This window comes from Eupeodes corollae, chromosome 1 (assembly GCF_945859685.1).
Source record: "Eupeodes corollae chromosome 1, idEupCoro1.1, whole genome shotgun sequence".
In the NCBI taxonomy this organism is placed as follows: Eukaryota; Metazoa; Arthropoda; class Insecta; order Diptera; family Syrphidae; genus Eupeodes; species Eupeodes corollae.
The window spans coordinates 42,909,752-42,933,035 of record NC_079147.1 but is presented as its reverse complement, the minus strand read 5'-3'; the positions used below and the strand labels follow the sequence as shown (position 1 = coordinate 42,933,035).

Below are 23,284 nucleotides of genomic sequence, written 5' to 3'. Positions count from 1 at the left end.
ACATATGTTGAGACTTATATAAAGCGAAGAAGATATTTGATATCCTTTTTAGCTATGTAGTTCAATGGGTAAAAAAATAGTCTCCCAGATGAAGAAATTGTTTCCTCTTCTTCTTCGTCCATATAGCTCCTGCAGAAGTCATTTGATGCTAGACCAAGTCGTATTGCCTGTCTTTAAGACAGCGTCCCGTAAGGACACCTATTAGAGAGCTAATGTGAATTTCGCTTTGAGATAACAAGTCATTAGAGCGCTTTAGGTCCAGTGAAGGCCATATCAGTTTTGTGGCTTTGTTTGTTTGTTTTGTGAATTTTGATATCGCAAAAGCTGTCTCTTTTAGCATGAGTTTACATGTAGCTATCGGTATATGTATCTAGATAGAAAGGAAATGCAAGAAAAGAACCCTGTTTTGACGAAGAAGGTCTAAAAGCTCGTAAAACATCATTTGCGTAGTTGAGGATTTTCCGTAACTCCACCAAGGATTATTTAAGGGTTTTTATTAAGAGGCAAATAAGAAGTTTAAAGAGCTTTGTAGGACCAAAAGAAAAATATACGCAGAAAAACAAGCAGTCCGACTAGCATCTTGTAAAAGCTCCGCTGATTTTTGGAAACTGGCTAGAGAGCTGAATGGAAAACGCTTTACTATACACACAAAACTGTCTTCAAATGTAATGCTTTTCCATTTCAAGGATCTTTTAAATCCTGAAATAACGCCGACAAAGATCCAATTTCCAGCACCTGGATTCGAATTCGACTCTCTGGACTGCGTTTTCATTTAGCGAGTTGAAAGAAACGCTGGAGACGCTTAAAGATGGAAAAGCAGCCGTTTCGAATAACTTTAAAAACTTTTGAAGGAAGAACTGTCTCCAGATGAATTTCGAGATGCTATTATATTTCCAATCCACAAGAAAGGACTGTTATTTGATGCAGCTAACTACAGAGGGACTTCCTTTTTAAATGCATCTTACAAGATATTTACAACGATGATGCATAAGGATACATAAGTGTCTTGTTAGTTGGATTGAGACCTTAAACTTGCAGAGGGAGTTTCAGGCTGGATTTAGACCAGGCCGTTCAGAAATAGATAACATTTTTATATTCAGGAAAAAGCTGTATATGTATTTTTTATCGATACTTTTGATATGAAAATATGGAAAAACACTTAAAGAAGAAATTGGTTAAGGCGAAAACTGCTATTAATATGACATGGAAACAATGTTTCCCGAATAAGTGTATAGCACATAGTAGCAATTTTAAAGTATTTGAAGAAATAGCTGAGAGCATACTTTTATATATAAAAAGAATATTTCATTTTCCGAAAAATACTCCAAACTACGTTATAATGGAAACGAGACTCTCTCCTTTATTTATCAAAACACTGAATTTACAAGCGGACTTCTTACTTAACGTTTTTAAAATGAGTGATTCACAGGTCGTGAAAAGACTGGACATAAAAGCGATACAAGATCAAAATAGTTAGTTTCAACGAATGTCTTAAAAGTATCTAATTATCCTATAATAATTCACTTAATTGAACAAGAAACCTAATACAATCTATAGTTTAATTACCATCCAAGCTAAACCAATATACTGGCCCCAAAAACATATCTATAAACCTAATTTGTATCAACTGCATAGCAGTAAATTAAAGAAGTATCCAAATAAAAATAAATTTACCACAATCTGTGTCATAAATTTGTCTTCCCAAAATTATCCTCTTATTTCTTTAAATGTGTACCAACATTTTCTTTACAATGCCAATTTATGTCCTTAGAGTAGCTGCTATATACTATGTGTGTGTCGTAAAGTTAATATAAACACCAAACACACACAAAACATTTATTAGATACCAAATTGTATTGATTTGTGTTGACTGGCATAAAATCACAAGTTCCATTCCTTCCCTTATCATCATTAAAACAAAACAAAAGAGAAAACAAAACTTGAAGAAAACAAAACCGAAAATAAGAAGGCCAACTCTAGGATCAAGGATATAAATTTCAACCCCACTCATGGTTCATATGGAACACTACCGATGGAAAGGATCCAACTGACACCTATTCAGAGACATAGTACGTGTCGACGAGGACGACGATGACGAAAATATATTTACGATACGAGCGACTTTTGCACTTTTCATGGATTGGTTTGGTATTTTGTGTAGCATATAACTAGGAGCTAGGACCTGGGAGGTATGCTAGCCTGGCCGTATGCTGATTGAGAATAAGAATTGTTCCCTCTTGACATTAACCTCAATGGCTCTTTTTCTTCTAGATACCTTTACATGGTGCACGTATAGCAGCAGGTAAGGGATTTAATGTCTAGGAAGGTACATTTTTTCTACACTTTGAAGTCAAGTGTTCGAAGAAGAAATCCGGTGGGTTTAGTGTTTCCAGACTTCTTGGGTATAAATATTCGCTTTTGTAAAAGACAAGAGACATATAATTTGAGGAATAAAAGCATAAAGAATAAGCAAGCACCACACAAGTCGATATGAAAGAATTTTGGGATCATCTCGAATTCCTGCCATATCCTTACCCCACTTATCCTTTAAGAATTTAATATATCAAGCTACTTACCAACATTAAATATATTATGTTGAATTCCTTAATTTTATAAATTCTTCGATATATTATTTGATGTCAAAAAATGTCCATTCCAAAACACATTTTTTTTTTTAAATTTTGTTGTTTATACTATTCAAAGGTTTGACAATTTTAATCTTTATTTTAAATCGGTTGAAAATTTTGTATCACATAAGCTCTTTGCCTCGATTCTAAAATCAACAGAATTTATGCAATTTTACATTTTAAGGACCAAAAATAAAGTTTAAAGTATTTAAGTCAGAACTCTAAACGAATCTTTGCATTTTTAAAAGTGAGGCAACTCTAGATAGCTTTTAAAAACTCTTCGTCGAAGTTCCTTTTCAGCTAAAAATAGTTATCTCCTTTGGTTTTTTGTTTTATTAAGATCCAAATCGTTTTTCATGATTACAGTTTTAATGAAGAAAGGTTGAAAAGGTTAAGTATTAAAGGTGAGAAACGTTGAACAAAAAGAAATCACCAATCAAGACTTAGTTCCGTTTGTAGAAAGTTACTACAATAGAATTAGGGATACACGAGTATTCTTATATGTATGTAATTCCTTTTGTCGATTTAAGGATAAAAGGTTAATGCTTGGTCTTTTATTATTTATGTGCTATTCTTTACTTTATCGAATATATAAGATATCTCTTCATTTTAACTTTAAAAAGTTATTTTAAGACCTTATGTTAAAGAAAAAATAATATAACATATTCTTTTATTTTAATTTAATTGCATTCAGTTAAAAAAGGTTTTAAATCATTTTTGGAAATGTGAACCAAACTAATTTAAGAATATAGGTTTTTGAAAAAGCAATTACAATGAATTGATCGACTACTACAAAAAATATATAAACATTATTTAATGTATTTAGAAATGTACTTTTAAGTTGAAAGGTTTTAGAAATTTGAATGTGAAATTTTAATGTTACACGTTTTTTATTACTTTCTTTCTTTCTTAAGGTGTTGCTACAGTTTGGGGTGGACCTGGATCTCAACCAACCTGAGTCTCCAGCCAGCTCAGTCCCTAGCTACTTGTTTCCAGTTTGGCACGCCAAGTCGATTGAGGTCTTCACCCACCTGCTTGTGCCACCTGAGACGCAGTCTTCTTTTACTGCTCCGTCCATCGGGATTGGATTCAAAGACCTTCCGGGTTGGAGCGTTGATGTCCATTCGCTCAACATGGCCCAGCCATCTAAGTCGTTGGCTGTACAGACCGTACAGTTCGTCGTTGTATCTTTTCCTCCATTCTGCATCTATGCATACGGGTAATACCAAATATTACTCAAAGAATTTTTTTCCGAAGCATACTAAGATGCTCTCATCTTTCATTGACAGGGTCCAAGCTTACTGTTGCTATGCGATGAATTGGCCTTCGAATCACGCTTTTTTTCGTCCTGACATCAACAACATGAATCTTGCCATCTAAAGATACAATCAAATTCGTAACACTTACCAAAGAGCCAGTTTTGTGGGGTGCACTGTTATCCCCAACGAGAACAACGTTGTCGAGTTTGACATTTTGCGAAGGGTTATGCCATTTTACTTGCTTTTTTAATTCCATTAGATATTCCCTCGACCATCGATTCCAAAAGTGCTGCTTTATGAACGTTAGCCGTCGCCACCTCTTCATCGCAGAAATTTTGTAGTAAGTTACTATGGGTTCGACTACGGCATCGAATGGGCCACCGATAAAAAAACGGCCAGGTGTAAGGACTTCTTCATCACTCGAAGTATCCGACATCATATATATTGGCCGGGAATCCAATATGGCTTCGTTATCAGCCATAACTGTTGAAATTCTTCAAAAGTTAGCAAGGATTCGCCAACGGTGTGAATCAGATGTTTTTTGGCTGACTTCACGGCTGCCTACCATCAGTCAGCTGTCGAAAATCATCTAATTGATAACGGGCTCCAACAAAGTTTGTCCCGTTATCGCAATACAAATCTTGGCATAAACCTCGCCTTGCCAAGAAGCGCTTAAGGGCTACAGTAAACCCTTTCGTAATAAAGTTTGAGACAACCCCCAAATTAACCGGCTTCACAACGAAACAGACAAAGACGGCTACATTCGACTTTGAAGTTCTCTGTTCTAGCAGCTTGTATAGGTGGTTTGGAACGGTCCGCAAAAGTCTACACCAGTCTTTAGAAACGCTCTTGAAGATTCCACATTGTCAGTAGCAAGATAACCCATAATTTGTGATAACATTTTTGGCTTATATTTGAAACAGGTCCAACAATTACTAACGACCTGCTTTGCAAGCTTGCGTACATCTAGCACCCAGAACCTCTGCCGTACTATTCCATCTAAGGCTTGTGAAGCTAAAAGGTTTTTAAAAAAAGGGTTGGATCTAGAAAGAAGGATGGCAAATTTAACGGAATAAGGTATGTTTGTATTCTTCAAACGCCTAACCACTCGAAGGAGATTAATTTAGTCACCGTCAAGGAAAGGATTAAGATTTTTTAACGGGACTCGTAGGACTAATCAAATCTTCTTTCGTTACCTTTTAAATTTCCTCCTGAAGTTCTTTTGTTGAATCTTCCAAATAATTCTTAATAACGCAATAAACAACTCAACGGCTCTAATAGGAGAGTTATATCGAAGTTCATGTGATTCAAAAGGTTCTTTTTTTTTTATCTTTTTGTGAACTATGATGATCCAGCGTAGAATCAGAGCAAATATTTGACCTATTTTGACAATGCTTTTTAAAACGCAAGTAATAATTTAAAAAATGGTCATCTATAAATTTTTTCAAAAAGAACTGTGATCATGAAAAAATCTTTTTGTTGGGCTACACTTCTTCTGAACATTTAAGGAATTGTGGACCCGAAAACCATCTGCTGTCCATCAATTCACTTGCATAGGCACCTCGAGATACAATATCCGCAGGATTTTTTTTTATTAACTTCCTGCCAAGTAGCGATGTTGTAAACTTGTTTGTATCCTTGGTACTCTATTAGCTGTACATAACTCTCAACTTTAAGGATGTGCTGAAAGCCAACATAAAACTTTTTTGAGATCAGTCCATAGATAAATATCTTCAACCAAATGTCTGATTTGATTACGAAATCTGTTTTTTCTAACGAGATTTTTAGTCGAAAACCGATTTTTACCAACTTTATTAGCACTTCTAAAACAAATTTATTTGTCATATATACAAATACAAATTGTATGAATGAAATTAATTTGAAGTCAAAATCTTCTATTATTCACGACATCGAGAACCGAACATCAATTTTTACCAAATTTGCATACTTTTTTTGTAGATTTTATTTTTGTATGGAAAAACCAACTGTTGAATTTCTCCAAAAAACTTACTGAATGTCAAAAACAATATTTATTGTGAGATAAAATAAGTTCGAAGCCATGTTTTGAATTTTTGAAAAGCTTTTTGAGTGAAGATATTTTTACCAAGTTTTAGTATTGTTTTTTTTTTTTGTAAAAATAAGTGTTAATTCAATTCGAATGTTAAAAACGATATTTGTTATAAGTTAAAATTAGTTGGTAGTCATAGCCATAATTTCAAAGTTTTGAATAAATCAATTTTTACGAACTTTTATTATTTTTTTTAGGTGGTGGGCCGTCAAAGAAGCGGATTGCTTCCGCTTCACCCAGGTCGTACCAGTCTTCTTGAATGTCGCTGCAGCTGCCGCTGCCTTCGATGCTGCTTCTTCTGCTGCTGCTGCAGCTTCGTCGTCGTCGTCTTCGGCTTGCGAAAACATCACGTGCGTCGTCCACTTCAGAATGCATTGAGCTACTGCGCGTACAGCAAATGCATTTTGTGTGGATTTCCATGTCGTCGTCGTTGTCGTGGGACAACAGAGTGTTATAAATTTTACATGTGCTAATTTCGAAAAATCGGACCGATTGCAATAACTTTCTATGGGAAATATCACGAACAAAAATATTTTAGATGTGTTTTGGTTACGTTTACTTTTGAAACCGCCAAATGGATAACCCTGTATCATATTTGTCCTTGTTAACTTTTCCTTACCCAATCGAACCTTTTATTCCTTCCTTCCAATTGCTTGATTTTTATTTTCATGGTCGATTCGCAGCTCGCACCCTCATCTTTCGAAATAATAACAACTTTTGCAACCATAACAAAAATCAACAGGTGGCGCTGAGCTCCTTAAAGTTTAATATTCCAGCTAATGTCCCCCGAAATGTTTTAAAATGAGACACATGTTATTTTTTTTCAAAGAATTTATTTAAAATTGTTTTTATTGATTTTTAATGTTTTTTTTTTAAGAATTCAACGTTTCTTATAATCTAAGAATATTTTACTCTTTTCTTTTTAATTAAAAATAAAAATCATTTAAACTCTAACAATCTTATAATATTCTAGAAAATTTTATTACATAAATATATTATTTTATAGTATTTTATTTATATATATTTAATTTAAATTTACAATCCCAAATGAATGAGTGGAAATAAAAACATAAACAAAAACAAGAGATCACTTGAATTATATAATTTAAATTGTATACATTTTTTATTTATTATGAACAAATAAAATAATTGTTAAATGTAATGAGAAAGATGTCACAGCAATGCAAAGTTTGTTTATTTGTTTAACCTTTATTTCAATTTCAAGTATAGTAAGTTTTTAAAGTTATATAAGTTGACCCAGAGGGTAGTGTGGGCTTTAAGTTTGTTTTAGAGGAAAAAGCGTATAGTGTTTCCCCATTGAGTGGAAAGTAAACAAAAACAAAAGAGAAACATTTTTTAGTAACATTAACAGGGGAATAGGGTTGGTAAGGTAAGGGTTAGGGTTAGGATAAGGGTAGGTATACGAGTACTCTTTTTAGTTGGAATTTTTGTAACTTATGAAACAGAGTTATTGTAATCTCCATTTCCATTCGTTGTAATCTCATGCAGTCCATGGACATGGACCTTAACCGCATTATTTGCAGTTGGCTTAGCTGGTGAAACTGGCAGCGGGACCGGCACCGGCAACGGCAAGGCCATTGCGGAATTAGACTCCTTCATGGACGGATTCTTATTGCTGTTGCCAGTTCCACGAAGGAAATTCATTTTCCGCCTCGTTCGCCAGCGGATTTTGTCCGAAAGGCTCTCTAACGTCTTTGTTGCTGGTTTGCGGGACGAATTCCTCAGCTCCACCCGATTGTTGGACGAATGCGGATCCCGACGGATAATACTCGAGAGTTTCGGCCGGCGAGTGGTGCCCGCTGAGCCGTTGTAGTGTATTCCCCCGCCAGGGTGGCATCTCAGTTCTTGCACTCTCAGTGGTGTTCCCGTTCGCTCCATTTGGCTCGGCTTGGCGAACACGTCAGTCTCATTGTCCGAGCACCTAGTGCTCAGGTCCAAGTTATTGTCCGGCCACTCACCCGAGTCCAGCGACAGCTCGTCACTGGAGACGAGCTGTGCCGGCAGATAGCCCTGCGGTCTCCGCAGCTCCTTTAGTCTGTAGGAGGATTGGTGGTGGTTGTGGGCAATCTCCGACTCCAGCAGGGAGTTGGCATCATCCAGCGAGGAGACTTGCGAGATTTGGGTGTGGAATTCGCCACGATGATGGGCGGACACCCCAGCCATCTTTGGCGTACTATTCACAGCTGCTGCGGCAACTGCGGTTGCCGACTGCAGCACATAGCTGTTTGTCGCAAATACGTCGTTCTTGCTAAGCGAGGTCATCAGGGTGGATTGGCTACTGACCGACACACATCGCATGCGATGGGCTCGGCAACTATTTCCGTTCGTCCTCACACTGTCCTGCAGAGAAATATGATGTGGATCACGACATTGCAATTGGACTACTCTATAGGAATTATAATGATCGATTGCATTGTTATTCACCGTTGTGTGCAGACGCATCGAACCGTTCTGACGCAGCAGAGCACTGTAATTGTGATTTGTGGTCTGGTATCGTCCAGTCAGGCCGAAGTGACGGGCCAGGGTAACCTATTGCGAAAAGAGGGTGTTTATAAATACCATTAGTGGCGAGACTGCAGAAAGCTGTGCTGGAGCTTATGTATGTACCTTAAAAGCATCCCTGAACTTGTGGCTCATGATGTTGTAGAGCAGTGGATTGATGCACGTCGACAGGAAGTAAATGACGCCAGAGATGTACGTTAGGATGGAGTAAATTTCATTGTACAGTGGAGAAGTGTCGCCGATGCTCGAACCGTAAACTGCCATTAGTCGTTGGGCGTGATGTGGCGCCCAACACAGGAAAAATGCAACTGCCACAGCAACTGCAAGAAATCAAAAAATGGTTTTTAATTTTTTTATTAAACGTACACGCAATAATATAGTTGTCGTTTTTATTTTATAATTGAATAAAGATGAGTATAGGACTCTGAATTTTGTTTGTATTGATTTTAAGTCATTTAAGGAAAAATATTCAAAGATATGGAACATTTTGTGATGTGTTGGTGTTGAAGAGGAATGCGAGTGTAATTGAAGTAAAGTATTAAGTTCGAAGGATTGGATTTAAATAAATTAAATAAAACCCTTGCTCGATATTGAAATGAAAGAGTTTTACGTAGTTTTTTTTAGTATAGAAGGGATCCGCCGTGACGCGGTATTTTTATGGGTATTTATATTTCACCAAAGGATTTGAATACTCTTGTTGGCATTTTTAATATCTTCTTGTAATGAATTTAAAAATATATGAACATTCACATAAATTAAGTTGAAAGTTATTTCAAAGAAATACAAAATTTAAAAAGGATTAAAGTTTTCAAGGATGCATATATTTTTATAAGGGATTCAATTCGAGATGTTTTTTTAATTAAATATATTAACAAACAAAATGGAAGGCCAAGTAAATTATGTGGTCTTATTTTTTCGTTTCTATTTGCTTTTATTTAAAACTGGAGATTTTTATACTTTGACAGACGTTTGTGGTCATATTGTTGAAGCTGTTTCCATTAAATTAATTGTCATATTTAAACTGAATATGTCTTGTTAAATAATCATGGAGAGAGTAATACCATTTAATAACATGTGGAAAACCATTAAATATGACCTTTCTGGTTGAAATTTTGTCTTTTGTTGGCCCAGGACGCATAAATTTGAGTAACTTTACATTCCATTCATGATTGTGTATTTGTATGATACTCGTACCTCAAATTGTATGTTATTGAAATTAAAGTAGAGATAGAAAGGTTATTTAAGGACTCTTTTGAAAATAAAAAAAAATTAAGGTGGAATGACACCCACTTCCCATTAGTCAGTTCTAAATAGTTATATTATATTTTCTTTTATGAAATAAGCCATGTTGTGATATAGACCATAATTATACTTCTAGACGTTAAGCCCATTAAATGTGGCAATTTTAAAAGGATATTATCTTCTTATTATTATGTATTGAGTATAAACAATAAGAATTTATTTCAACCTTTCTTCCCATAGTTAGTTCTATGGAAGTCGATATGTATAAAATCAAATGTGCGTAGGTGATGAGTTCTGCCCCGGTAATTCAAATGTACACAAGAAAGCAAATAAGGTGCATCAATTTCACCATTAATGAGTTGATGAAAAAATACTAAGTCATTATTAACACGCCTTTGATGGAGAGATTGCATTTGAGGAAGTAGAATACGATGTTCATAGGGAGGCAGATCATAGGGATCTTCCCAAGGAAGACTTTTTAGGGCAAAGCGAATGAAATTATGTTGAATTGATTTAATACGTTTTCTATGAATTTCGTAATAGGGAGTCCATACCTGCGAAGCATATTCAAGATGAGGACGAACATGGCAATTATATAAAGAAAGGGTAACATAGGGATCATTGAACTCGCCTTATTAACAATAAAATTAATGTGATGTGTAAACTCTAAGTTGGAACAGAAATGTACACCTAAATCTTTAAATGTGGAGACACGACAGAGTTTTTGCTGTGATATACAGTAGTCAAATACGTTACTGATTAGTTTTTTAGTGAAAGTTATAGTCTGGCATTTTAAAGGGTTGAGTAAAAGGCTATTTTTCCCACACCAAAATGTGAAACTATCAATGTCGGCTTGTAAAAAAATACGACCATGGTTGGACTTTATTATTTTGAAAATCTTCATATCGTCAGCAAAAATGAGAAGTTCACTTGAGCGTAGACATGACGATACATCGTTAATAGACAGGATGAACAGAAAGGGGCCAAGATGGCTTCCCTGGGGAACACCAGATTGAGCAACAAAAGGTTCAGAATGACAATTTCTAAATTATACCTCGTAGGATCTGTTTTCAAGGTATGACTTAATCCAAGCTTAAGTTTAAATAAAATAATTCCGTTTCTAAGTTGGTCAAAAGCTTTAGAAAAGTCAGTGTATAGACAGTCAACTTCATAACCTTGTTCTAAAGCGTTTGAACATATGTTTGAGAATGTGAGGAGATTAGTAACGGTTGATCTTTTTTTCACAAAACCATGTTCCTGTTCGCAAATGATATTTTTACTAAAATATGCTACGCTTTCACAAACAACTTATTTAAATAATTTAGGAATGCAAAAAAGCTTTGCAATGGGCCTGTAGTTGCTTATATCCGACTTGTTACCTTTCTTGAAAATTGGTGTTAGCAATGACTTCTTCCATATACTGGAAAATTTGCCTGTTTTTAGAGAAAGTTTGAATAAAAACGTAAGGGGTTCAACTAAAGCATTAATACTCTTTTTAGTACTATCGGGGGAATACTATCAGGACCGACTGAGCAGTCATCATTCAACGTAGATAAAAGATCAAAGACCGTACTCTGTAGCACAGGTATGTGACTACAGCTAGTTTGCGAAAAGGTGTGAAGATTATGAAAATATACTTCATCAACTTCTTGAGGGCTATTAACAAAGGACTCACGGAAATTTGTTGCGAAAGAGTTACAGATATCAAAAGTTTTATCTAACGAATGGTTCTTGTAAGTGAAGTTAACTGGAAAGCCATCTGATTTTTTCTTTGAGTTAACAAAATTCCAAAATCTATCAGAAAACCTTTAAGAAAAATTATTACTTAATGAAACTTAGAATATGGGTTGAGTTAACGGATCAAAACATGAATTTAAAGAGTCTTTAAAAATAGTTTATGAGAAATGAAGTGATAGATAGATAAGATAGATAAATACATTTTAGGTGTTTAAAATTAGTTAGGACAATAACTTGTTTAAGTAGTCTGTCAGGGTAAGGTTTTACTATTTAAAGTTTTGCTTAGCTTGAATTTACTTTAAATGAAAACGATCGTAGAAATAATCTCCAATATAAATTGAAAATAGGACAAATGCTGATGAAGTGGTAGTTGTTCAAAGCTGCGAAGCACTGCGATGAAAGTATGCGTGGTAATCTAGTGCGGGAAAGACTGAAAACTTTTCGCAAATATTTTAAATGTATTTCAAGGGTAGTAAGAAACGCTTTTGGAAGACCGGTTTCGATGTTTATAACGTAGTTTCGTGTATTATCTTTTAGGTTGAAACATCTTTTGACGAAAAACCTTTGAAGCTTTTCACATTGTTTGTACTCTTTGTACCCCCATACTTGCGCACAGTAATACATAATTGATCTGGCAGCTGAGTCATGGACCTTATACTTTGCTGAATGTGAAACTTAGACCAGGTTGCGTTGATTGCATTTTTTGATGTTGCCAGCCTCTTTGTCAAATGTTCAAGCCAAGACATATTATATGTAAAGACGACCCCAAGATATTTATAGTGGTTTGTTATTTTTACTTCTACACCTTTGAAATTCCATTTTTTACTTAATGCTCTTAGCCCTCCATTCCAAAAAATAACAATTTCAGATTTCTCAAGATTACTTTAAGGTTCCATTTATCGAAATAGCTGATGAACTTGTTTATAATTGTTTGAAGTAGAACTGGACTCTCAGCCAAAATTACAATATCATCAGCATACAAAAGAATATTCATACCGATTCTTTCCACATGTATTCCTATGGGTAGTTCAGAATGTAGGTCATTTAAGAACAAGACAAAAAGCAGAGCGCTCAGAACGCAACCTTGTTTAACGCCTTTGCTCGTTCTAAAGAAATTAGAGCTACTACTTCCATCCCATACGGTAGCAACTGTATCTTGGTATAATAGTTTGATAATTTTAATCATTTTCGTTGACATGCCCAATGTTATAAGTTTGTGAATAAGAGCTTCTCTATTAATATTGTCGAACGCAGCTTTTAAGTCTACGAACCAAGCCTGAATTTTTTTTTCTGGCTTAGTTGCAGCTGAATAAGGCATGAACAATTGAAAATCTGATTAATGGTACTATAATCTTTTCGATATGCAGCCTGGAATTCATTGAGTACATTGTTGTTTTCGATCCAAGTAGTGGGGTGGTTTAGGAGAACTGAGATAAATAATTTGTAGAGGGTATCTAAAAATGAAAGTCCACTATAGTTAGATACAAGACTAGCGTCATCTTTTTTGAAGAGCGGAAAGATAATTGATTTTATGAAGGATGTTGGTATTATTTCGTTTCGTAGATTCTTTTCAGCAAAGTATGAACTTCCCCAATAAAAGAATTACCCGAATTTTTATAAAACTCATATGGAATGCCATCTATACCCGAAGCTCTGTTTTCTTTTGAAGATTCAATCGAAATCTTTACTTCATTCAAATCAATTAGGTAATCAAGTTCAGGTATTTCAACTAGATTTGTTTCACAGGAATATTCTCCGCTGCTTAATCGATCTGAATTAAGGGAGTTTTCGAAATATTACATAAATTCAAAAGCTGTAATCTGGGTTCCACTATTCGTAGGATTACCTCGTATCTCTTTAGCCAGTTTCCAATAATCTTTTGCTGTGTTAATACTTGCAAGTCGACTGGAAATGCATTGGTAGTACGATCTTTGTTTTTCTTTACATAGGGCTTTATACTGTTTGTTTGCTTGACAATAATTTTTTCTGCATGCTTCTAGATTATATTTTCAGTTAATTTTAAGTAGCTTAAGTGCAGATTTCCGAGCTTTATGACAATCCATATCAAACCAGGGTTTCTTTCGCTCAAACTTGACATTGGTATTAATATGGTTACCATATGCAGCATAGATTCACTCTTTTAAGGAGTTGCACCGTGTTTCAACACTATCCAAAGGCAAGAGTTTTTGCACAGCAACTTCATCAATTCTGTTCATGTACTGAGCGCGTCTATTCGTAAACCATTTAAGTCTTGGAAGCAACAATGAACTGGGGGAACTTTGCGTATCTTCAAAAGTTTTAAGACCTATAACTAGCGGCATGTGGTCCGAAAAGTTTGCTCTTTTAATTGAGAAACTTTTAATCATTTCCATTGCACTGTATGAAGGGCAGCAGTAGTCAATAACTGAGGACCCTCTATTTGCCACAAAAGTAAACGACATACATACAGACTCTCAAAATTGAGCGTACACCAGCAAAAAAAAATGTTTTGCTGTTTTAAATTATTAAAATGGTATTTTTTTTGGAATTATGTTTTCAATTTTCTTTTGTTCAATATTTTATGATAAACAAGAGGGAAAAAAACAAAAACAATTAACAAAAAATAATACAAATTAGAAAAACTAAAAAATTCATCAAATGCATGGCACAAAATTAAGCATACACTTGGAATTCATAGTATCCAAAAATGTTTATGAGTGGTCAAATTAAAATTTTAATATTTTGTAGGACCAATTTTAGCCATAATTACAATAATAGTCGCCGCGGCATTGATTCAAAAATGTTGTAGTAAAATACATGGGTATGTTTTCTGGAAATTCCATGATCTTCGCTTTCAATTGACTTTCGTTGGTTGGGTTGCAATTCTGCAACCTAAGCTTTATTTGTTCCCACAAATGATGGATTGGATTGAGCTCCGATGACTGAAGTGGGGTCTTGTGCTGGTTTCTGGCACTATACAGCAACCATTCTTTCACAAAAAACTATCCTGTTGGAAGTGAAAAGTTGCTCATAAATTCTTTTTTCTGCAGACTGACGCATATTTCTTTTATGAACGTCCAAAAATGGCCACTTGTACATGATTGTGTTAATAAATTCAAAGTTCCAGTGCCATTTGCCATCATTGACCCCCATAACATAAAATTCTCTCTCCCATGCTTAACAGTGGCAAGCAAATTCTCCATCTTGAACTAATTTTAGAGCTTTCTCCAAACAATTTGCTTTCCGTCAGACCCAAATACGTTAACTTTGATCTCGGCCGAGAACAAAACATCGTTCTAGAAACTTTGGGATTTGTTAAGGTGCTTTTTAGCGAATTCAAGACGTTTTCGCTTATTGATTTGGGAAATAAGAGGTATTTTCCGAGCAACTGCGCCGTTAAAATCATTCTTCCGAAGAAAGCGATGAACAGTTTCGGTTTAAACTGGTCTTTCAATATGTGTCGCCATTTCCACCGCCAAATTTGGTACACTCGTTTTGAGGTATATCTCGAATTTTCTTAAAATTATTTGTTCGTTTTGCTGAGAAAAGATTTATTTTCGTCCTCTTCCAGGTTTGCTTAGAGTCGTACCTTAACACCGATATTGTGTTCGGCCGACGAGTTCGCCAATTTTACGTGAGGATTTATTGTTTAAATGTTGTTTTAAAATTAATTGTCTTGTAGCAATGTTTATTTTCTTTTCACTGCCATTTAAACAAAAAATGAGGAAGTAAATATTGAAATGAAAATTACTTCTCAGACAAACATTGGTTTCAAATTCAATTCAAATTCAATTTAAAAAACAAGTAAATATAGCAGTGCATTTTTTGAAAACTTGGTTTAAAAAGCCATAAATACAAAGTGTACCCTTAGTTTTGTGCGATGAAATGTTGATATGATGAAGTTGACTTTTTATATATTCGTAAGAGAGCATTAATAAAAATAGAAATTATAAAGAATTTTCTAAAAACATCGCATCTTAAGAATGAAAAGTAACAAGAGGAACTGTATGTATACTACATATGTACATATGTACTTATGGACGTTTTGGATGATGCTTAAAACATATTTCCTTTATTTCATTTGGCCAATTTATGTATATTTCTAAGATCTCAGGAATCTCCTAATATTCTCAGAAATATAAGCAAAATTTCTCAAACATATTTTTCACTTTTGCTATCAGAAATCGGAGAACAGAATTTTATGATTCGATTTCTCAAGAATTTGTTACCTTTAAATATATAAGGGATGGAAAGAAATGCAAAGCTAATTTGATTGCTAGGTGAGAATGAAAAGTGTTTATATTTCTTTCTCTTGCGCTGTCAATCAATTTATGAAATTTCTCAGAAATCTAAGAAACATAAACTGGGCAATTATTTTAAGATCAAATATTATTTTAATATCATAGGTTGTTAATAATAATCCAACAAATATTATATTCACTAAAAAAAATCCATAAAGATAGATGTTTTTAATGATTCATATTAAATATTTCACCCGATTTAAAGGTATTTGTGAATGTCTAAAATTATGACGAAATAAGCTCCCTAGGGAAAGTTATCGTTTTTTATTCAATTGTTCAACAACAACTAAAAAATCACTTCAGTATCTGAAGGTCCTCTTTTTGTTTTTTTTTTTCTCATGAATAATTCAACATTTCAACCGAATTAAAGAAACATACTATTTTGTATAAGTGTTAATTGGTATGAGTTAAAACTACACAAAAAAAATATAATATTTAGTGCGAATATTTTACGATATGATATGATACCTTCAAAGTACATACAGATATTGATACTATGAAGAAAGGGGGTTTTTCTATTTTTTAGGATGATTTGACTACAACCCTCTTCTACTTCCTCCAATTGATAAAATTTGATTTTTGTCTGAAATATTTTAAGAACGAAGGTACAATATTGACTTTTAAAAAATTGAGGATTATGAAAAACAATGATTTTAATAACTTTTAAGGTTTAAAGAAAAAACTGACATATTTTAATACAAATGCATTAACCAAACTTTAACAATTTATTTTAAATCACGGATATTTCGATAGAAACTAACTAGAAATTTAATTATTGATCGCATAATATTCATAAAATCTTTAAAAAATTATTTTTTTAAGAAAACCTAAATCGAACCTATTTAAAACATAAATGTATCTGAAATAAATATCAAAATTGCTTTTAACCGAGACTCACTTGAACGCCAAAAGTATGCGTATGAAAAACAATACAATTACTCCGAATTCTACTGCTTAATATTGGAAGGATACTACAGTTTCGGAAGTACAAATTTTTCTTTGTGTTGTTACATAGTACGTCTGTATTGTGAAATATCCATTTATATCATTATATCGGAGTAAAGAGAACTATTATAAAAATACTTCTATCCTTAAAATAATGTTGCGAAATAGATTTCAATAGCTGATAAGGTTCATTGATTTGGAAAACAATTTAACAAGTAAAAGCAAATATTTGGGAAAATTAAGTTAGTTATTGGAAATGTTATACCAACATTTTGTAATGCCTAAGACCCCATTTAAAGTACTGGCTGTATACGAATCAATGGCTCCCTGAAATTACGCCATAGGAAATTACGCCAAAAACTGATTTGGAAGAAAAGCCCAAACAATTTTGGCGTAAAAAAATAGGAAAAAGCGCCCAAAAACAAAAAAGAAAATACGCCAAAAAGTGTGGAAATTACGCCAAACTTTTGGAAAAAGAGCCAAAATACTAAAATGGAAAAAACGCCAAAAAAAAAAAGAAATTAAACCTTTAAAGAATGAACAGAGCTTTTTCTGGCTTAATTTCCAAAATTAATTTGGAATTAAAGCCCAAAAAGTCTATAAAAGAATCTGAACCTACGACGTTACATGGAGCGGCGCGGTGCAACCCGCGTGGCGCGACGCGTACGCGTCTTGTGCATTTGTTTTGTAGAACACATTTTCTTATAACTTTGTTTATTTCAATTTGTCAATTTTTGTATAGGTATTAAATGTAAACCAGAAGGACATCTGCCACATTTTCCCGACAACGCGGACATTGGTCAACGAAGTTCTTTGCTTTTACACACAATCCATCACTTTTTACTTTCATTTTAGCACCATAATTGTTAATATAACAAATGTAAAGAACATCTTTTTTATACACACATTTTTTTTGTGTATTTGTTTTTGTTCTGTTACGTACAAAAGTTTGCTATTTTTTTGTTTACCACCTATAATTTCATAGTACCCGTGGCATGATGGTTAGTGCGTTGGACTGTCATGCAAGGGTTCAATCCCTGCCTGTGCCACCTTAATTTAAAAAAAAAAAAAATTTTCGCGGGTACTGCCTCTTGCGAGGAATTGACAAATTCTCCAAGAGTAATTCTTGTCATGAAAAAGTGCTTTCTCAAACTAGCCGTTCGGATTCGGCCTTAAATTGTAGGTCCCTTCCATTCCTCACAACAGTACTCGCACACAGGAATGGTTGAGAGTTGTAAGTCACTAGGCCCTGGTTCACAACGGACTGTTGCACCACCCCATTTGATTTGATTTGACCTATAATTTCATAATTAAAACTTTCCATTTTGTCCATCGCTTTATAAAAATGCTCTTCAACTAACGGTAGGGAAACAACAAACTATCAATCACTACTGATCAAAAAGTTTGTTTTGTGGCGTTTTTTGCTTTAAGATTTGGGAAAAACTAAAAAGTTTATTTTTGGTCGTTTTTTAATTTTTTGTTTGGAAAAAAAGTCCAAAATTTTTTTTCCAAATTTTTGGTGTTTCTTCAAACAAAAATTGTTTGGCCTTTTTTCATTATTTAAAAGGAAAAAACGCCAAGAAATTTTCGGAAAAAATAGCCAAAAAATCCGGAATTAACACCAAACTCTTTAGGTTCTTTTTCCTAGGAAAAAAAGCCAAAAAATTGCATGGAGAATTTTTGACGTTTTTTCCATTTTATTTTTTTGGCGTGATTTCTTATGGCGTAATTTCAGGGAGCCGAATCAATCATTCGCCAATACAGTGCGGAAAAAGCCCACAAATACGGATTAAAAGTGTATAAACTCTGGTGAACTGAGTGGTAATACATATACAAGCTGTATTTACGCCTCAAATAAATTATTCTTACAGTCAGAGAGGAAAACCAGCACCTCCAACAGCCGAAAGCACTTAAATAGTTATACATCTAGCAGAAAGTCAGGTAAAACAGTTGCTATAATTAATTTGTATACCTCTGTACCGATCGAGCTTAGACTTTCGACAGCTGTTGTAAATGCTTAATTATTTAGCAAAAAATACATAAAAATTAATTCTTTTAGACAAATCATTTATGAAAGTTTAAATGGGGTAGGGATTCATGACACTCAAAATGTAGTTACTACAAAACACCATATGAAAGAATTGGAAACGTTTGACAGTACCAACCAAAAAACCAGCAAACGATGCTTGACGTATTAAAACGGGTTCAGAAAACAAAAAGAAAAAGGAAAAGGCTGTAAATGTCTTCACAAATTGAAATTCTTTTGAAACTCAACTTTCTGCATGAAATTTTTCAATAAAAAAATTAAGGTTTCTCTAATTATTATTAACTTCCTATAGGAAATTATTGTAATGGGTCCGATTTGTCAAATTAAAAAATGTTGACATTTCTTGACGTTTCAAGGTCCCAAGAGTCGAAATAAAAGATTTTTAGAAAGATGTCTGTGCGTGCGTGTATACGTACGTTCGTACGTCCGTGCGTTCGCGACGTTTTTTTCGTCGTCCATAGCTCAAGAACCTGAAGAGATATCGATTTCAAATAAATTTTGATGAACAGATAATAAGGCAGAAAGATGCAGAAAGGGCTCTCAACAAAATTGCGTGGGTGGTTTTTTTACGGTTTTTTTACCATAGCAGTTTAAAAAAAGGTAAACATTTTGGTTAACCCTAAATATCTTACTAACCAAAAACGGTAGAGACTTGAATTAAATTTTATATAATATATTGTAACGTGAGTGAGAACGTGAGAAGTATATTTTTGGAACAAAAATCCATTTAACAGTTTTTTCTATAAATCAAAAAAACTGAAAAAAAAATTTTTCACCTCCAAAATTGTACGGCAAAAATATGATTTCCTCTCCAAAACAATTTTGTGTAACAAAGAATAATGTTTTTAACATGTGATAAAATTTTGAAAAAAAATCAAATTGACAGTTTTTCTTTTACAAAAAATTAAGAACCGAAAAAAAAATTATTAATTATTACTTATAAGAAATATTGTTTTCAACATTAGGGCAAATTTTTAAAAAATCGAATTGATAGTTTTTTTTACAAAAAATAAAAACCTAAAAAAATGTATAAAAGTTGGTGAAAATTGATTTTCGACTCAATTATCTTTTCAAAACTTTTAGATTTACTTTTATTCTTCAAAAAATATTGTTGTCAACATTCAGTGAAACTTTTAAAAAAATTGACAGTTTTTGTACAAAAAATTAAAAACCGAAAAAAAATTAACAAACGTTGGTAAAAATTGATTTTCGACTCAAATATCTTTTCAAACATTTGAAAAAGTGGCTTCAAACTAATTTTATCTTATAAGAAATATTGTTTTCAACATTCAATAAAATTTTGAAAAAAATCGAATTGACAGTTTTTTTTACAAAAAATAAAACTCTAAAAAAAAAAACAATACTAAAACTTGGTAAAAATTAACTTTCGACTCAAATGCCTTTTCAAAAATTAAGAATATTGGCTTCAAACTTATTTTTATTTCACAGAAAATATTATTTCCGATATTCTGTAATTTTTGTATAAAAATCCAACGGTCTGTTTTTTTCATAAAAAATTAAATCTACAAAAAATAGTACTCAAATTTTTTAAAAATTGATACAAGTACCTACATACAGACAAACTTTTAAGCAAGACAAATCGACAGACGGGATGGGAAGTTATCAGTGTGGGTCGCATCCTAGCCTCTTTTTTATTAATTATTTTAAAAAGTAGGCTAATACATTTTTACTGTTTTCTTCAAATTATTTTTTGAACAATTAAACTTGTACTCTTAAATAGTTATTTGTGAGATAAGTTTTAAGACCTAAAATCTGAACTATCTGTATTAAATTGTTGAAAGATAGAACAATAACAATTTTAAAAAAAGGGGTGGGATGCACCTCACACTGATAACTTCCCATTCTGTCTAGTTTTATGTATGAATGAAATTAATTTGAGAGATATCAAAAACCGAACATCAATTTTTACCAAATTCGCGTACTATTTTTTGTTAGTTTTTATTTTCTTATAAAAAAACGAATTGTTGGATTTTTATAAAAAAAAAACTGATTATCGAAAACAATATTTTCTTTGAAATAAAAAAAGTTTGAAGAGAATATTTTTAATTTTTGAAAAGCTTTTGATTCGAAAGTAACTTTTTAAAAAGTTTAAGTATTGTTTGTAAGAAAACTGTCTATTCGATTTTTCTCAAAATTTTGCTGAATGTTGACGACAATATTATTTAAAAGTAAAAAGCAGTTTAAAGGCAATATCTCAAAGTTTTGAAAAGATATTTCAGTCCAAAATCAATTTTTACCAACTTTTATTAATTTTTTTGTTTAGATTTTTATTTTTTGTAAGAAAACTGTATATTCGTTTTTTTTTTTTTCAAAATGTTGCGAGATGTTACAATCGTTGTTTTAAGTTGCACAAAATTGCTTTGGAGATAAAATCATTTTCTATTCATAAAATTTTTGAGGTGACAAATTTTTGTTTCAGTTTTTTTTTGATCTAAAAAAAACTATTAATTGGATTTTTATCCACGTTACAATATATAATATAAAATTAAATTCAAGTCTCTTGCGTCATTGGTACGTGAGATATTTAGGGTTAGCCAAAATGTTCACCTTTTTTTTTAACTGCTATGGTAAAAATAACACCAAGGACATTTTCTTGAGAGCTCTTTCTGCATTATTATCTGTATACCAAAAATGTATTAGAAGTCGATATCTCTTCTGGTTTTTGAGCTATGGACAACGAAAAAAAGTCGCGAACGTAAGGACGTTTGAGCTTACGTGCACCCGCACGCGCAGACATCTTTCTAAAAATCTTTTATTTCGACTCTACGGACCTTGAAACGTCGAGAAATGTCAAAATTTTCAATTTGAGAAATCCGACCCATTACAATAACTTCCTATGGGTATATTAATTTATAATTTAATTATTGAAAAAATAAAATTAGTTTCAATTAAATCTGTTAAATTTCACAGAAATGCCTCTCAATTATGATGATAAAGAAGAAACGGTTTAGAAAATAGAATTTTTTAGATTTTTTCGATATATTGAAAGGGATTCTATAAATTTAGCTAAAATATTACGAATTTGTTAGTTGAAATGTGAAAAGTAAATAAATGTGAAGAAATGTAAATATACCTAAATGTGTCACAAACAATTACAATGAAATTTGAAGGACTTTTCCAATAAAATATTACAAAATGTTAATGAATTCAATGAAAATTAATATTAAATTAATTATTATAATTAGTTGGTATTTTTCCCCCGAAATTTGTTTATTGATCATAATATAATTTTATCGGCTTATTCTTTAATCACTATATAAACAAGGTGTCGTATTTAATTAATATCATTGAAACGTACATTTGTCGCATGGTTTTATTTCTTCGAAATGGTTGGACTTTATTGAAAATAGTTATGATTTAATCGATTCAGTGAAAATTAGATGGAATCAACTACGAATTCGACGAAACAGTTCATTTGACATAAAACGATTTAAAATTAAAACAAATATCTTCAATAATAAATAATGTTCAAGTGAAATTGGAAAAAAGTTAAAAAAACAATTGTCTTTTCCTTCATTCTTCCTTATAACAGCTTTAAAGAGCCTCTATTTTAATAAATTTCTTGAATTGCTCCTTAATTCAATGTATCATTATCATTTGCTGTGATTTTTGATAAATATTTAAATAATTTCATTTTACATTTACATCTACAGATTTACTCTCTTCCTGAAACCTTAAATTGTACATTAACGTATTTTTCGCTAATGCCTTTTTTATTTTTTAAGTTAGTCAATGTTCATCAAAAAGGAATTTGACTGTTTGCCTTAATTTACTTCGTCTTTTCGTTTGGTCTGTTTATTTATATTTCTTTAAGAAGAATTGAGGATGTTTCGCGTTAAATTTTATAGGGACGGGAAATAGATAGAACATGAAAAATCTTTAATTAACTGTAGCATCCTTCTGGTCCTCCTTTAATTATTGATGATGATTTTCTACATTAAGAATTTCTTTCATTTCGAGAGGTGTTGAATATTCAACTTGTCAATATTCCATTGCTTCTTTCTGTGGGGATTTCTATAGGAACTTAAGTCTTGTTATTTTGGGGTACACGCCCAATCAAAGTTGTTCTTTAAGTACATCAAACTTTTTTTGTTGGTTTGTTGTCGAAATGACTCTAACGTTAAGATCCTGATTGTTGTTGGCAGTCTCTTTTGGTTCTGATGAGAAACCGAAAATATCCTTCTAAGTGTAAGAGACGAAGAAAAAACAAAAATAAAACACTTAATGGAGCAGGAGTTTTTCTCGTTGTCGTTTGTCCAATGATGACACCATTCCTCAAGTTTCTCATCGTATCTGGAGCTGAATCTGGAGCCCTGATTTCGCTGTTGGGCTGCCTTCTTCTTTTGCTATTTTTATTTGTTTTTAAATTGAGTAGCACATTTTGGTATTTTTTGTTCTTCCTTCGTCTCCCTCGCTTTATGTATTTCCATCTATTTAATATCCTGAAATTGTTGGAATGTCACTGATGTTCATTTGTGGTGTGGTGGGTGATGCGGTAACGGTGGCGTTGGCGTTGTCTTTTTTCTTCGCCTTTT

General features: G+C 32.8%; 1 protein-coding gene across 2 annotated transcripts in view; it reads right to left on the bottom strand.

The window, feature by feature from the left end:
- Positions 1–6,976: 6,976 nt before the first annotated feature.
- The window catches only part of LOC129954123 (substance-P receptor-like), a 288,752-nt gene continuing 272,444 nt past the window's right edge, over positions 6,977–23,284 (bottom strand). The window contains exons 5-7 of one of the 2 annotated variants that reach the window (XM_056067816.1): positions 8,583–8,797; positions 8,400–8,504; positions 6,977–8,315 (exon numbers count right to left, since the gene is read on the bottom strand). In XM_056067816.1, the coding sequence (XP_055923791.1) occupies positions 7,410–8,315; positions 8,400–8,504; positions 8,583–8,797 (1,226 nt within the window). In that variant the 3' untranslated portion in view covers positions 6,977–7,409. Of the gene's footprint in view, positions 8,505–8,582; positions 8,798–23,284 lie in introns of both variants that reach the window. The other variant, XM_056067815.1, reaches the window with a different exon arrangement.